We start from the raw sequence: 13724 nt of genomic DNA, 5'->3' as shown, positions 1-13724 counted from the left end.
GGGCTGTTCCCTGCTGGTCCAGCGGGTGGAAAAAACGTTTCCAGCAACCTGACAGCAGGAATTTGGCAGACAGCCTTTTCCATCCACCAAACTCATAATGACTCCCTGATACCAATCAAGATCTTCAAACACAGATATCCAGTGCAGGTTAATGAGAGCTGAATACAGGACACATTTTTAAGATCACATCTATTTACATGCAGTGAAACTAAATGGATCTTATTTAAAATAATCACAGGTTATCCTGGTTCATGCCCATCTCTGTCTATACAGGAGACTAGTATCTTAGATAGTATCTGATGTGAAAACATCTAACATTTAAATTGATTGTTTAAATGTAATATACAATATTTCTGACGAATACAAAACCACAAAACAATTAGTCAATATGCAGAATGGTTGTCTCAAAGATACCTCAAAAGAGTCTGTTCCTCAAAGGTCAAGTTCCCCAACCTTTAGAAAAATTGAATTCTAAAAAACAATCACATACCTTTGACACAAGGGACAGTTTTATTGATGTAAACCAAAGAAGATCTCGGAAATATTTAGTGTGCTTCCTACAATTTATGGTAAAAAAAAGTTGTACACACTATACAACCTAGTACCAGGAACATTTGATTATTAGTAGTTCAGACCAGACACTAGTAACATCGGTCTTGAGAAATTTTGCAATTATAATTACAGTCACAACTATACATAAAATCCGTTCCAACTGAAAATATCTGTACCCTAAGATAATACCTCTCCCAATTATAACAGTACCTCTCCCAGTTAGAAACCTGGAGCGAGAGAACTTTCTTGTATTACCCCAGAAACAGAATGTGTTCTCTTTTCCACATCCATCAAGAGCAAACGGGACTGTAACGTTTGGAATGTTTAAAATTAGAGGCTTTTTCACCATTACTAGTTTCATCAGCCATATCACAAGGTTTTATCCCGGTTTTAAACCTCACATTAATCCATTACATCCAAAATATGGTCCAATCCACCAGCTTCCACCTAAATACTCTGACAGAAATCGGACACCTCATCCCCCAATCATCTGAACAATGCTGTTTGAGCCTTTAGTTGTCTCGAGGATCAAATTAGGAAATGACATTTTAGCTGAGTTCCACAAACCTCTACCGCTCAACTCTGTCTTACAATTGGTTGCAAGACTGGTTTACTCTGTACGTAAATATGACCACATTACTCCAATACTTAAAATCCTCAACTCGCTACCCATCACAGCCACAATCATGTTCAACATTTGCTTTCTCATGCATAAAGTCATTCGTACAATCACCCCTCTCTGTGTAGCTGATCTACCTCATCATCTCAAAGGGTCTCAAAGGACAGAAAACCCCTCCAGAATGTCTAAATTAAGAAACTATTATTCTCTGGAGCAGCCAGAGCAGACTGGGACTTTCCGTCTCCCCCCTTCAGAAACCTGATCCCACTCCCAGTCTTGCATTAACAGCTCGAGGCTCACCTGTCCAGAACCTCACTAAGCTAAATCTACACAAACTCGATGAGCTCGTATTGCAAACATGAACTCTGACTAAATCTATGCTCCTCAAAGTGTGTTCTACGTCTCCTCATCTTGTAATCCACATTTGTTTTTACCTATGTTGTAATATAAAGTTCCCTCATTCCAACTCGTCTAGGTACACTTTGGATATGGTCAAATAAATAAATAAATTAGTGTGAAGTAAGGAGCTTTTTCACAGCTAATATTATAATCTAGGTATTTAATGCAAAAATATGGCTAACTCTCTTTATTAAAAAAGCTGTTCAATATTATATACTACTGCTAATTATAACAAAATAATAATCTACATGAAAACTGTGGTTTGCATAGACATTTGCAACCAAACACTCAGTGGAAAACCACCTTCTCACTGATGCACCCTTGCAAAGTGTAGTTTTGTTCCTCTTGGTGTCTCCAAATGCAGTTGTGCAAAGTCTATGTAATCTGGCCCCGGATGTTTCACAGATCCCAAGTCAGAATATTGTTTGATGTTTGGGTGTGTTATGGTGCCCCTTTTCAACATAACTGCAGAGGAAGTGGTCTTCCACAAAGCAATGTTGAAGTGTGTGGTTTTGATTGAATTTTTCTTTATGGTATTACCTCATTCATTAAATGTACATTAGCATCTTTTTTAATATTGTAGTCTTCACCCATTCTAATGTAATAGTTACGTGCAATGTCTGAAGACGTAATGTTGCTCTTACTTGCCATTTACCTGCATTACTCCAAGTCCTAGTCTTCCTCGCCTATTTTTCTTACAGCCTTCTTTACATTCCAGGGTTGAGTTCTGCTCCAGAATTTAGGTTACTGGTTCTGTGCGGTCTGGTTCTTGGGATGCACTAGAGCAGTGTGTAAAATGAGCCAGTGTTTTCCGGTCCTCGCCACCAGCACTTAATAGTCAACACTTGCAAACAGTGGCACTATTCGTTTAATTTAAAGATGAGCACAACAACAGTTGTTTGTTAATTCAATATATATTAAGAGTTACTAATACTTTCTCTCCATGGCATTCTTATAGCTTTACATGGCCTGGAATAGTCTGAATTGTTTAATTTATTGGAGTGTGATAGAAGGTGTGTTGGGACTGTCATTGGCAGCGCTGGCAGGACCAATAGGTGGTGCCAGTTACAGTAGCCTCCTGACGAGGGCCTTGGCACTTGTGTTTTTTTACAAATTAAGCGCTAGACTGAAGGAGCTTTGGCTATAAGGCTGTGTTCTGAGTAAGGCGGCGCAACTGTGACTCGAGATGCCGCATAGTGTTGTAAGCACCTTAAGCGCTGCAGTGTGAAATGTTAAGGTGGGAAAGAACAGGTGAAACCTGGAAAAGGTTTCCGTGACAAAACTATAACACAAAACCGAAATAAATACCAGAAATATATATTGATATATGTAATTTATTAGCAATCTTTTTAAGTGGTACCTACTTCAGACCACAGCTGTCCTGAAGTGGAATTTCTGCAACTAGTTTACTAACAAAAATGTTGTGTTTATGTTTCAGAAAGGATTTGTCATCAAACCAGACCAAATGCAGGTAATATGAAGCAGCGGGCTATCCTGAATAGCATTGCTCTACGTGTTGTATGTTTCGTCGAGATGCCCTTCTTTAGCTCTATTCCCAGAGCTTTTTTTACTGCACAGCAGGCTTGGTGCAATCAGAAACTCAGGGGTCATATTAAATATATATTTGACGTGGAATAAGTGGTAGGGCATTGGGTGCAGCCCAATGTCTTATTTGCGAAAGTATAGAAAAAATGTAAGTATTTGCCCTGCATTTTTTCATGGCAAAATATATATTTAGCGTCTCACTGTGCTGTCTACAAGATTGTTGTAAGTGTGGCATAATCATAGTAGCTTTAATTATTATCAAATTTGCCTAATGCAATAAGTGACCTGTTTGTATCAATATGTTTTAGGCTTTTCGTTCAGAAATGTATTCGTGTGCATGAATATACACCACAGAAATAGACAATCCTCTTACTAAGCGGATCGTCTCAAAGTGGGGGGCATCCAGGGCCGTTTATCTCAAGCTGAACATATTTATAAATCACAGAAGCAGACTTAACCTGATTTTATGATATATTTATTCTGTGACTTGAAGCCAGTAGCAACTAGGTAAGTACCTACACCCTGTTAAAGTTAAAGGCTCTGGCAGGTCAGGGGCTGATTCATAATCGGCTTTCTGGCGCAACCTGAGCTGAGTGTACAGTTTATGCCCCTGCACAGCCTTAAGTTGATTCAAGTGCCCTGATATTTCTCAGAATTACATTACAGAAAGAGTATGTATCTATATGTACTACACCCTAGGAGTAAGACACACTGGTTAGCTATTTGCCATTCCCCAATGTAGAGTTACAACTGATTATACACTTACATGTATCCACACCCTGGTGGAGCATCTAACAAGAAGATTTATGAGTGCAAAGTTACTGCTATTCACTTTTCACACATAGGTGGATGTCTCTACCACTGAGGCTTAGGTCTCCCAATGAGAAATTATAGGGAAAATAGTTAAAGTTTATTAATCCTTTAAATATATATATGTATATTATTATAACACTTATATGGGAAATAATTACAAGTATTTATTAGTAAACTAGAACTAATACAATTAAACGTGATAGTACATCAACTCATCATATTAAATCTGTATTAAATGATGAGTTCTAAATATATATTTTTAGTTTATAAATGTTATTTCCTAAAGAATAATTTTTTTTTAAAACCACTCACAGTAAGATTTTGTTTTTAATATATGTGAAATTTAGTTAAAATGTATGTGTTGAATTGACATAAATTATTTTTTAATTTTTACCAAAAACATAGAAGTTAAATGTAAACTTTAGTGTCACTCAGTTTATTATTAAATTTTAAAATAGTAAAAAAATAAATGCTTATTTAAACTGTATATATACATTAATATGTAAGAAACTTTATTTATTCGTTCTATAGAAACCAAACTTGAACTACATAAGCATTACAAATTCTAAAGCTATATTTATAACTTAAAGTTATAATTTACGCATCACCTTCAAATTACTACAACTTTATTCTGTGTATACAAATCAAACATACACTGCACAAAAATGAGAATTTCTGAAGTTATACTTATAACTTTAATTTATAATTTATGCAAAACTTTAAATTATTATAACTCGCTCACCTCTATATTCAGTGTATTGAACTCAGTAGCCACATCATTAACTATAACTTGCCTATCCTTGTATATTATATCAGTTATACCATATAAAATGATAATAATAGCATTTACAGCGCACTTATGACTTCGAAAGTCACATCATTTATGAGAACACAATGCATGGTAGAGTGGCGAGGTATATTTAATGTAGAGTGGCTACTGAGTTCAGTGAAGAAAAGATATACATATATATATTTATATATTACCTACTTTCAGTCGCCAGTACATAGTTATAGTTAGGATCTAGTTTCGACAAGGATATCGTTTTTTGTTTTGCCAATAACTTTGGCACCATTTGAAAATCTTCACAAAACGTTCAAAACTAGCTTGCACTCACTTCAGCTGCTGTCTTGAAATTTTTGATGTGACTTGTCTAGCGGGGCCGAGCAAATGTGGGGTCCCAAAATGCTTTTTCCCTATGCAACTTCCATAGGGATGTTTTATACACGACTACAGCCCAAACCTCTGGACAGAACTGCATCAATTTGTCAGAAAGGTAGCTCTTGGGCTAGAAAGTGCCCTTTTGTTTTGCGGGTAAATCCATTCAGTAGTTTTGGAGAATTTTAAAGGTAAACAAATATAGATATCTAGGCCCCTAAATTAGCCGATCTCTTCAAAGCAGCCAAGGAAACCCCTGAGCTCAACATGTAAGGCGCTAGTTTTGCCCTTGCTGAAGCCTGGAAAACCTGTGTACGAAAGTAGAGGCTATCGACTGCATTCGATGCTTAGCATTGACTACACATTTTTAAGTAAAATATTGACCACCAGACTCCTGCTGCTCATGACTAAGTTGATACACCATGACGAGGTGGGATTTATCCCGAGCCAGAACATAGTAATTAACATAAGGCGCCTGTTAATGTTACCCGAGGCTAACACGTTTGATTGCAGAGAGGCGGCTGTGTTTGTAGTCAACATAGAAAAGGCTTTCGACAGCCTAGAATGGTGCTTTCTACATGGGGTTATGCAAAGCATGCAACTGGGGAGAGGCTTCTTGCAATGGCCTAGCTTGCTGTACACAGATCCAACAGGCCAGTTCCACACAGGCCGAACCATTTCTGAGAGCTATAGAGTGGAACGAGCTCAAGACAGGAATGCCCTGTGTCACCCCTGCTCTTTGTCCTGGCAATGGAGTATTTGGCTAATCTGGCTAGGGAAGGGACTAGATATTGGTGCATACAAGTTGGGGTGCTTCTTCACTGGATAGCCTTCTATGCGGATGACCTATTGATCTTTCAAAGGAACATGGGAGAGGACCTCTCAGGTGCCAAGAGAATGCTTGAAGAGTTTGGCTCCCCATCAAGTTTAAAAGTAAACTGGCAGAGATTGAGAATGTGCAGAGGAAGGGGGACCACAACCGACCAGAAGGATTAGGGTCTCTGCAATTGAACCTCATTTCCTGCCCTACTTAGGGGTTAGGTATTTCCATGCGACACCTGCCCTTCTCGAGGGGAACGTGGGACTAGTCATCAGCTCGCTACAGGCACATATAAACTTCTGGAATATGCTTCCACTGCCAGCTGCATGGCGAGTTTCCCTGCTGAAGATGGTAGCCCTTCCTAAATTATTATATTTCTTCATGACACTCCCAGTTTGGATACCCAGGGGGCTGATCTGGGAGTTGGATTCCCTAGTAACTTATTTTATATGGTGAGCAGGCCACAGGAGGGTGGCGATGGTCACATTACAACGCCTGTCAGCAGAGGCAGGATTATCAGTCCCGGATTATGAGACATACTATGAAGCACAACTCAAATGGATCATGCAGTGGTTAGTGGGCAGCCAGATGCTGGGCCACGCTGTAGTATGCTTCGTCCCAGAACTTAGCAAATTAATTGAAGTACTGCTGAAAAAGGTACATCCTACAGCTGGAGAAACATATGAGTTTCAGGTCATGAGGAAGTGTTGGAATAAGAGCCTTCAGAAGACAAGTACTAGGGTCCCATATTCCCCCAACCTCCCAATAACCATGCTGACCTTGCTGCCACATGGTGGACACTGGGGGGTGGTTAGGCGACTGGACGACAGCAGGAGCAACTAGGATGGGGGGCCAGTTTTAAATGTAGGAGCTTCTTTAATTTGACGAACTTCGTTCTGAGAGGGACTTGGAGATTATAATAGAAATAATTCAAAGTGTGTACATGAATGCTAGATTTACTTTGATTAATTATTATTCACTTCATAGAGCATACATCACCCCAGGATGCATCAATAAGTTCTGTCATACAAATGATGCAGCATGCCCTCACTATGGAGAAGTAGGGGCGGAGTTCCTCCATATGCTGGGAATTGCCCCCACCTGACTAACTATTGGGAAGAAATAACTAGCACTGTTGCTGCAGGGGTAAATAGAGAGGTCCCATGTTCCTCTGAACATTGTCTCCTTAACTGGTTCCCACACACATCCAAAAATAAAGTCACCAGTAAATTCTAAGACCTAGACTTTTTACTGGCCAAAAGAGAAAACAACAGGCACTGAAAAGCCCCTGGGGGACCCAGAGTAGCCGCATGGAAGCAAGAACTTGAGTAATGGGTGAGCTGCAAGGGACACATGCTGATGAGAGAAGTGGTTCGGGGAATAGGATCCTTTGAGTTGGCCAGGGCCTAGGAAGCATTGGTCGAAAGCCTGAAAGGCCCAGAACGTGCAACTCCTGAGTCTTTGCCTAGAGGATCACCTGCAACTGCAATACAGTAGAAAAAGTGTAACCCATAGACAGCAATCTAAAACATATTACCTCCCCATAGGCTAGGAAATGGAGAGGGACACCACAATACAGCAATGCTGGACATCATGATGAGGAGTGGACGAGGACCTGGTGGAATAATAATATAAAGGAATACAATTGGAAGTGACTAATTGGGGGAGGGTAAGCTTATTAGAAATTGTGATGGGTTGACCAACTGTTTACTGGGGCAAATGGGAAGGATAACAAATGTGGAAGTTTGCTGTGTCTAAAGCCCAGTACAATCTGTTAAAAAAAAAAAAAAAAATATATATATATATATATATATATATATCTATATATATATAGATATCTAGGGCCACAGATCCTCTGGGATCTGACAGTCCACGGGCTGATATCTGATTGGCTAACAACACTTCAACCAGGAAGTGTTGGCAGCCATACTGGGACTCGGACTCAGCAGAATCTAAAAATAAAACCTTAAAAATAAAGAAAAGGGGTCAGGGTAGGAATACTCTGCCCCCTAGGCCTGGTGTGGGGGTCCCCCAGGGACTGAGCCAGGGCCAAAACATTTTTTTAAATGTTTCCCACAAAACCACAGAGGATCCGTGGATCCTGGGAATTTTTTTTTAAATAATAAGAACGGGTCCTGGGGCATGCCAAAAGTATAACAAGTTGAAAGAGGGGCGCACATGACCTAAGGCTATGAAGAGCCCCAGAGACCACCACCGCCCGAGTCTTTTCTTTTGAATTTGGATAGGGGCCGTGCAGAACCCCCTCTCAGGCTCATTAGAGCCCCGGACACCACCACCCCCCAGGGCTTTACTTAGAAAATGGGGATGGGGGCCATGTAGGCTGGCTCCCTACCTCCAAAGGTGCCCACCCTCGGGAGATAGCTGTTTGCTTTTGCTTGACGGGAGCTTTGCTACCTTTGGGCACAAAGTATCGTTACTTGAAGTAACTGTAACTATAATAGATACATTTCTATAATTATGTGCTTGTTAATTCAGAACCTATCTATAATGTCCCTGTAACCTTTGCTTTTTTCAGTGAATTTTAAAGATTTTTTAAATTCTTTTTCATAACTATAACATCCCTGTAGCCTTTGTTTTTTCTGTGAATAAAAAATATACATATGTATATATATATATTACACTTAGCTATATGAGTCTAGATAATTGTATTAATTTAATATCAGTTCACCAGGGGTATTATTTCTATGGGAGTTTTGCTGCAGTAACTGTGAGTGGCCAAGCCTGGTGCTTGACTTATTCCAAGGGTGAGCTGGAGTACATTTCCACCACTGTGTTCTCACCTTTAGGGCTGTAGCAGTATTAGAAGTGCAGTTTGTGGATTGCAATTGGCTTACTCGTTTGTGAGTGTGTGTATGGAGTAGCCTGTCCCTCTCTAAACACCCCCTTTAAAATTTCCCTAACTTCTCTCATGTAGTAAGTATTCTTCATTTTCCAGCCACTCTCCCTTGTCCCTCCTACATTTACTGCTAAGTCATTGATATACGTCTATGGAGGACACCGCCACCATGGGTTTCTGAACTGCATTTTGAAGTGTGTGAGCATTTCTGCTGTTATACTAATAAACATACTACTAAATAAAGTTTGTGAACTGGGTCAATGGTCTTTAATCTTGTGTAGAGAGGGGCAGTAAATAGATAATAGTCCACACTCACACACTTTTAGAGTAGTCTTCTGGTAGATCGAGGCAGAATCGTCACAGAACCTAGGGCTAGATGTAGGAACCGTTTTGCATGGTGCAAACTGTGAAATACGCAGTTTGCGCCATGCAAAACGGGCATCGCGATGCACATTCCCATTTTGCGAGTCAGTATCGACTCGCAAAATGGGAATGCGACTCGCAAATAGGAAGGAGTGTTCCCTTCCTATTTGCGATTCTCACCGCAATGCAGAATTGCTTTGTGACCGCGAACGCGGTCGCAAAGCAATTCACAGTTAACACCCATGTGAAGTGAGTGCTAACTCATTCGCAAAAGGGAGGGGGTCCCCATGGGATCCCTTCCCCTTTGTGAATGTCGCCAAAAATATTTTTTCAGAACAGGCAGTGGTCCAATGCACCACTGTCTACTCTGAAAAAATGAAACCAAATGGTTTCATTTTTTCGTTTGTATTGCAACTAGTTTTCTTTTAAGGAAAATGGGCTGCAATACAAAAAAAACTGCTTTATTAAAAAAGCAGTCACAGACATGGTGGTCTGCTGTCTCCCATCTCATTATATTAATGAGGTGGGTCTTTGCGACCCCCTTGCGATTCGCAGATGGTGTCATGGACACCATTCTGCATATGGTTTTGCGAGTCGCAAATGGCGAGTCGCTCCGACTCGCAATTTGCAAGTCACAAAACCATATCTATGCTCCATCTGGCCCCTAGTCACTCTTGGTAAGTCCTATATAGACAATACCAGAAAAAGAAATTCAGACTACCACTTATTAGCATGTTACCCAGTGGTCAATGGGGGATGATTTGAAGAAGCAAGCTACACTGTGTGAGTGAGGATTTATCTTCTTATGCGTCCAATGGAGCATAGCCAAAATGTTGACATTGTAGCAGAGATGTTTCAAGGCATGGGCAAAGTGGGCTGTGACACAGGGCCCCGGACTTTCAGGGGGCTCCCTGATAGAGTCAACTCTATTCTACGGAGAGTATGGCCCTGATGACCTTGAAAATTCTTAAACATATTGTTTTAAATGCCGTTTTTCTTACATTTATTTTTATTGTTAATGATGTGTGAGAGCTTACTATAGCCTTTTTGTAGAGAAATGTTGGGTTTATGTTTCATGCAACATTCATATAAAAGAACTGAAATTGGATCATACATTCATAGCTGTTCCTAATAGTGGACCACTAAATACATTTGGCCCAGGGTCCCCCAAATACTTATGATGTCCCTGCATACTAGGTGTAATTATTAGGGTTGCTACATTAGTTTGCATTTCAGTCAAGGGAGGATATGTAGCAGTCATTCAGATCCACTCTGCCCCTCTTGGGCAAGGAGTTTTCCACTGAACAAATAGAACTTGCATTTTAGTGGTTTAGGGTTGAAGCAGTATAAGGTGGACTTGCACAGGGTGCCCCTACGGAATAGAGTATTCTGAAAACCCTGGAGTTTAAGGGGTCTTCTGAATCATGAAACAAAGGAACATTCTAATATGTTATGATCAGCAGAGATCCAGAACTGGGTTAAGAGGAAAGTGCTTTTCTCTGCACGTGGTGGCCCCTTCAAATTTAATGTGATTTTATACTAGATGCCATACCCCTTTTCAATATTGGAAACTGTGCCAGCAAATTCACAATTTACTCAGTAAGCAGGCTCAGAATGCGGGATCTATTGCAATACTACACATCAAGCACTTTACATACTTTGTTTTGTAACAGTGTGAGATATCACGTTTCTGTCATCTATATGAAATCTTGTTAAGTCACTCTGGCCCCTATTTTAATGTTTTGTTGGAGGCAGTATCTTACTCCCACCAAAATCTGACTCCCAGACACCAATTAAAAGATGGGAAATCAAGTGGGGAATTAGCGCGTCTGACCTTAATAAGTAAACTTACAAGGGGAATAGGTTGATGAACCTTTTGACTTGCAATTAAGAAGTTCTTACCATAGCTCCAGTACATAATCAATAATCAATTCACGATAATCAACACTCATTAGGAATCAATAACATCAATAATCAATGGAGTCAGAAATTGCCATGCACCATGACCTTTCAGTCATGAATAACCACACCTTTGGCAAAAGTTTACAATGTTTATTTCCCTATATTAACAATGCTGAGGTCATGCAGATTAATCTCAATCTCAAATGAAACACATACAGAAACAACACTGGTTGTCCAAAGCAGCAGAAGAAACACAATATAATCAAAGCTTGAACTACAACACATTCTAAAGTTATGGTGCAATCAATAGCAAAGTCAACTGGAACAAGGTTATAACATACATAGAATTCAGCAGAGAAATTTGTCAAACATTAGTCCCTATTATCGACAGTCATCTGTGAGGATCCTTAACTAACGTCAGATTAGCATCAGCATGTTGGGCTTCATGCAAAGAAATTTAGTAACACAGATTTGGAAAAATCATCTAACTATGGTTCTATCAAAACAGCACAGTTGGTACCTAGAAAGAAAAAGCAAATATGCATAATAATCACATTTCAGAATTATACTTATTCTCGGAATGGTTCAGCAAAGCAGAATCAGTCGATCAGTAAGGCTCTCAGGAAAATATGAGCCCAATGAGCCAGAATGTTGGAATGAATAGTCTCTCTCTTCTCCCTCTGCGGAGTTGTTATACCAAAGTCACCTAAACTATCCCCTAATTTCCTACTGGTCAGCTAATCGTATGTTCACACTCTGTCCAATAAAACTATTATACAGAACCTGCGAATTCTAATATTTCTCCGTTCTCATATTGTTGATTGGTTTGTCTTGCGATGTTCTCATCATCCAGCTTGTCAAGTAACAATATTGTTGCAGCTTCTAATGCGGTCAGTATCTTCATTGTTCTTGTCCTGGGAAAGTCAGTCTCACACACGTTTCACATAAAATGTTAGATTAGCAAGAACACTATCTCCTAGTAGTAGGTTCTCACAAAAAGCTTCCGTTATGAGCACATTTTAACAATACATTAGACATTTCACAGTTTAATTCACTTGGTCAGCATTTCTATGAAACACTAAGAAATACAGCTTCTACATTGAGGCCTGGCAAAATAGGCCAAGATACTCGCTAAGTTAAGGCCCTCAATTAATAAAGCAAAAGCATACTTTATAACCCTCAACATGACATATTACTGCATCAGTTTAATACGTATTCAATATTTCATAAGAATTAATCATTGATTAGTACACATCGTTAAGATTGCTGGCCATTCTTCGAGGTCACATTTTCAAATGCTTTCATTATATTTTCTACGTTATTTCATTTTCTACATCAACTTATTATTCAAAATACATAATCACTCATTAACAAGTTTTTATTAAAGCACCTGCGCTAGCAGGATACCGCTAAACTGATAGTATGATCCTAACCTCTGCCTTTGCCAGAGACTCATGAAAAACAATGCTATGTTGGAATAAGTTGGCATTTTGTCAACCAATTTTAACGGGGCTTTTCTATGATAATGGATGTGGGTGGGAAGGCAATGGAGCTTGCCAGCTCTAATCTGTTAATAGGGCCCTGATTCCCTCCAGTCTGTGTATGCAAGAAGAGTGGGTCAGTACCAGAGGTTTCCTAAGTCCTCAGAACTGGGAGTCTGCTCCCATCCTACCATCCTATAAGAATTTTAACTTTATATAACTCTACATTTATTGGCATAGAGATTTCAAATTGAATGTTAGTGTTGCCCTAATAAGTGTGTTTCTTTAGTGCTGACATAATGTTAGGATATCTTTTTCATTAGAAACAATAACACTGTTTTGCTAACAATATGTGTACAGGTATGTGAGCCAACACAAGCAGAGGAAACTCAGCCATACGGTCTGTTGGTTGATTAAGGAAGTGAATGGTTTTACTCATGCTGGGAGTGCTTGCTATGCTACTTGGTTTAATGAGTGTTGACTGGACTGGCGTCGTTTTAAAAAACAAACTAAGATAAGATGTACCTGCAAACCGTATGTTATTTTGTCAAAAACAGCAAACATAGGTAATTTATAAACTGCCATTGCAGATTGGAAATCTTATTCTGATAATTTTTACATTCACTCATAAACAGTAGCTTGGCACGAAATGTAACACACACAAAATGCTCAAAAAGCTATTGTTTGATAACTTGAGCAAGAATGCTTTTATTTGCTCCAATGTATGGCGAGTTTCCACCCAATCTTTAGGTTTACTGTAGTTTAGGAAAATAACTATTTTGTTTACATATTTTCCAGTAGATATCTCGGTTTCATTGGCATCATACAGTTTAATAATTTTAGATTTTGTTGCTCCCACATTAAATTTTTACATCACATTCAAATTTGCCTCTACTTCTAGAGATACATATTAAACTGAGGGAAGGCTCCACTCACTGTCCTTTGTGTTTAATTTCAAAGACCTCATCTAGTATCTTTAGTTTATGAAGGGAGTGTGTGTTCTTTTTTCTCCTAATATGATCTTATTTTCTGGTTTGCAGACTCTGAATCCTCTCCTTATTCTGATACTCATCCCCGTTTTTGACCTTGGTATCTATCCACTTGTTAAGATGTGCAAAATCAATTTAAAGTGAGTATATTTATAACATTTGGAAGTGTTTGTGCCCAATCTTCCTCAATTTTATTGTACTGATATCATTAGGAGCAAGAGGTAAAGG

General features: G+C 39.2%; 1 protein-coding gene across 1 annotated transcript in view; it reads left to right on the top strand.

Annotated features, from left to right (window-relative positions):
- Positions 1-13724, top strand: part of SLC15A2 (solute carrier family 15 member 2) — a 429960-nt gene that overhangs the window by 231577 nt on the left and 184659 nt on the right. The window contains exons 13-14 of the mRNA XM_069224674.1: positions 3009-3041; positions 13548-13636. Of these exons, the coding sequence (XP_069080775.1) occupies positions 3009-3041; positions 13548-13636 (122 nt within the window). The remainder of the gene's footprint in view (positions 1-3008; positions 3042-13547; positions 13637-13724) is intronic.

The sequence above is a fragment of the Pleurodeles waltl genome, chromosome 3_1, assembly GCF_031143425.1.
Source record: "Pleurodeles waltl isolate 20211129_DDA chromosome 3_1, aPleWal1.hap1.20221129, whole genome shotgun sequence".
Taxonomy (NCBI): domain Eukaryota; kingdom Metazoa; phylum Chordata; class Amphibia; order Caudata; family Salamandridae; genus Pleurodeles; species Pleurodeles waltl.
This window is presented reverse-complemented; position numbering and strand designations above follow the sequence as displayed.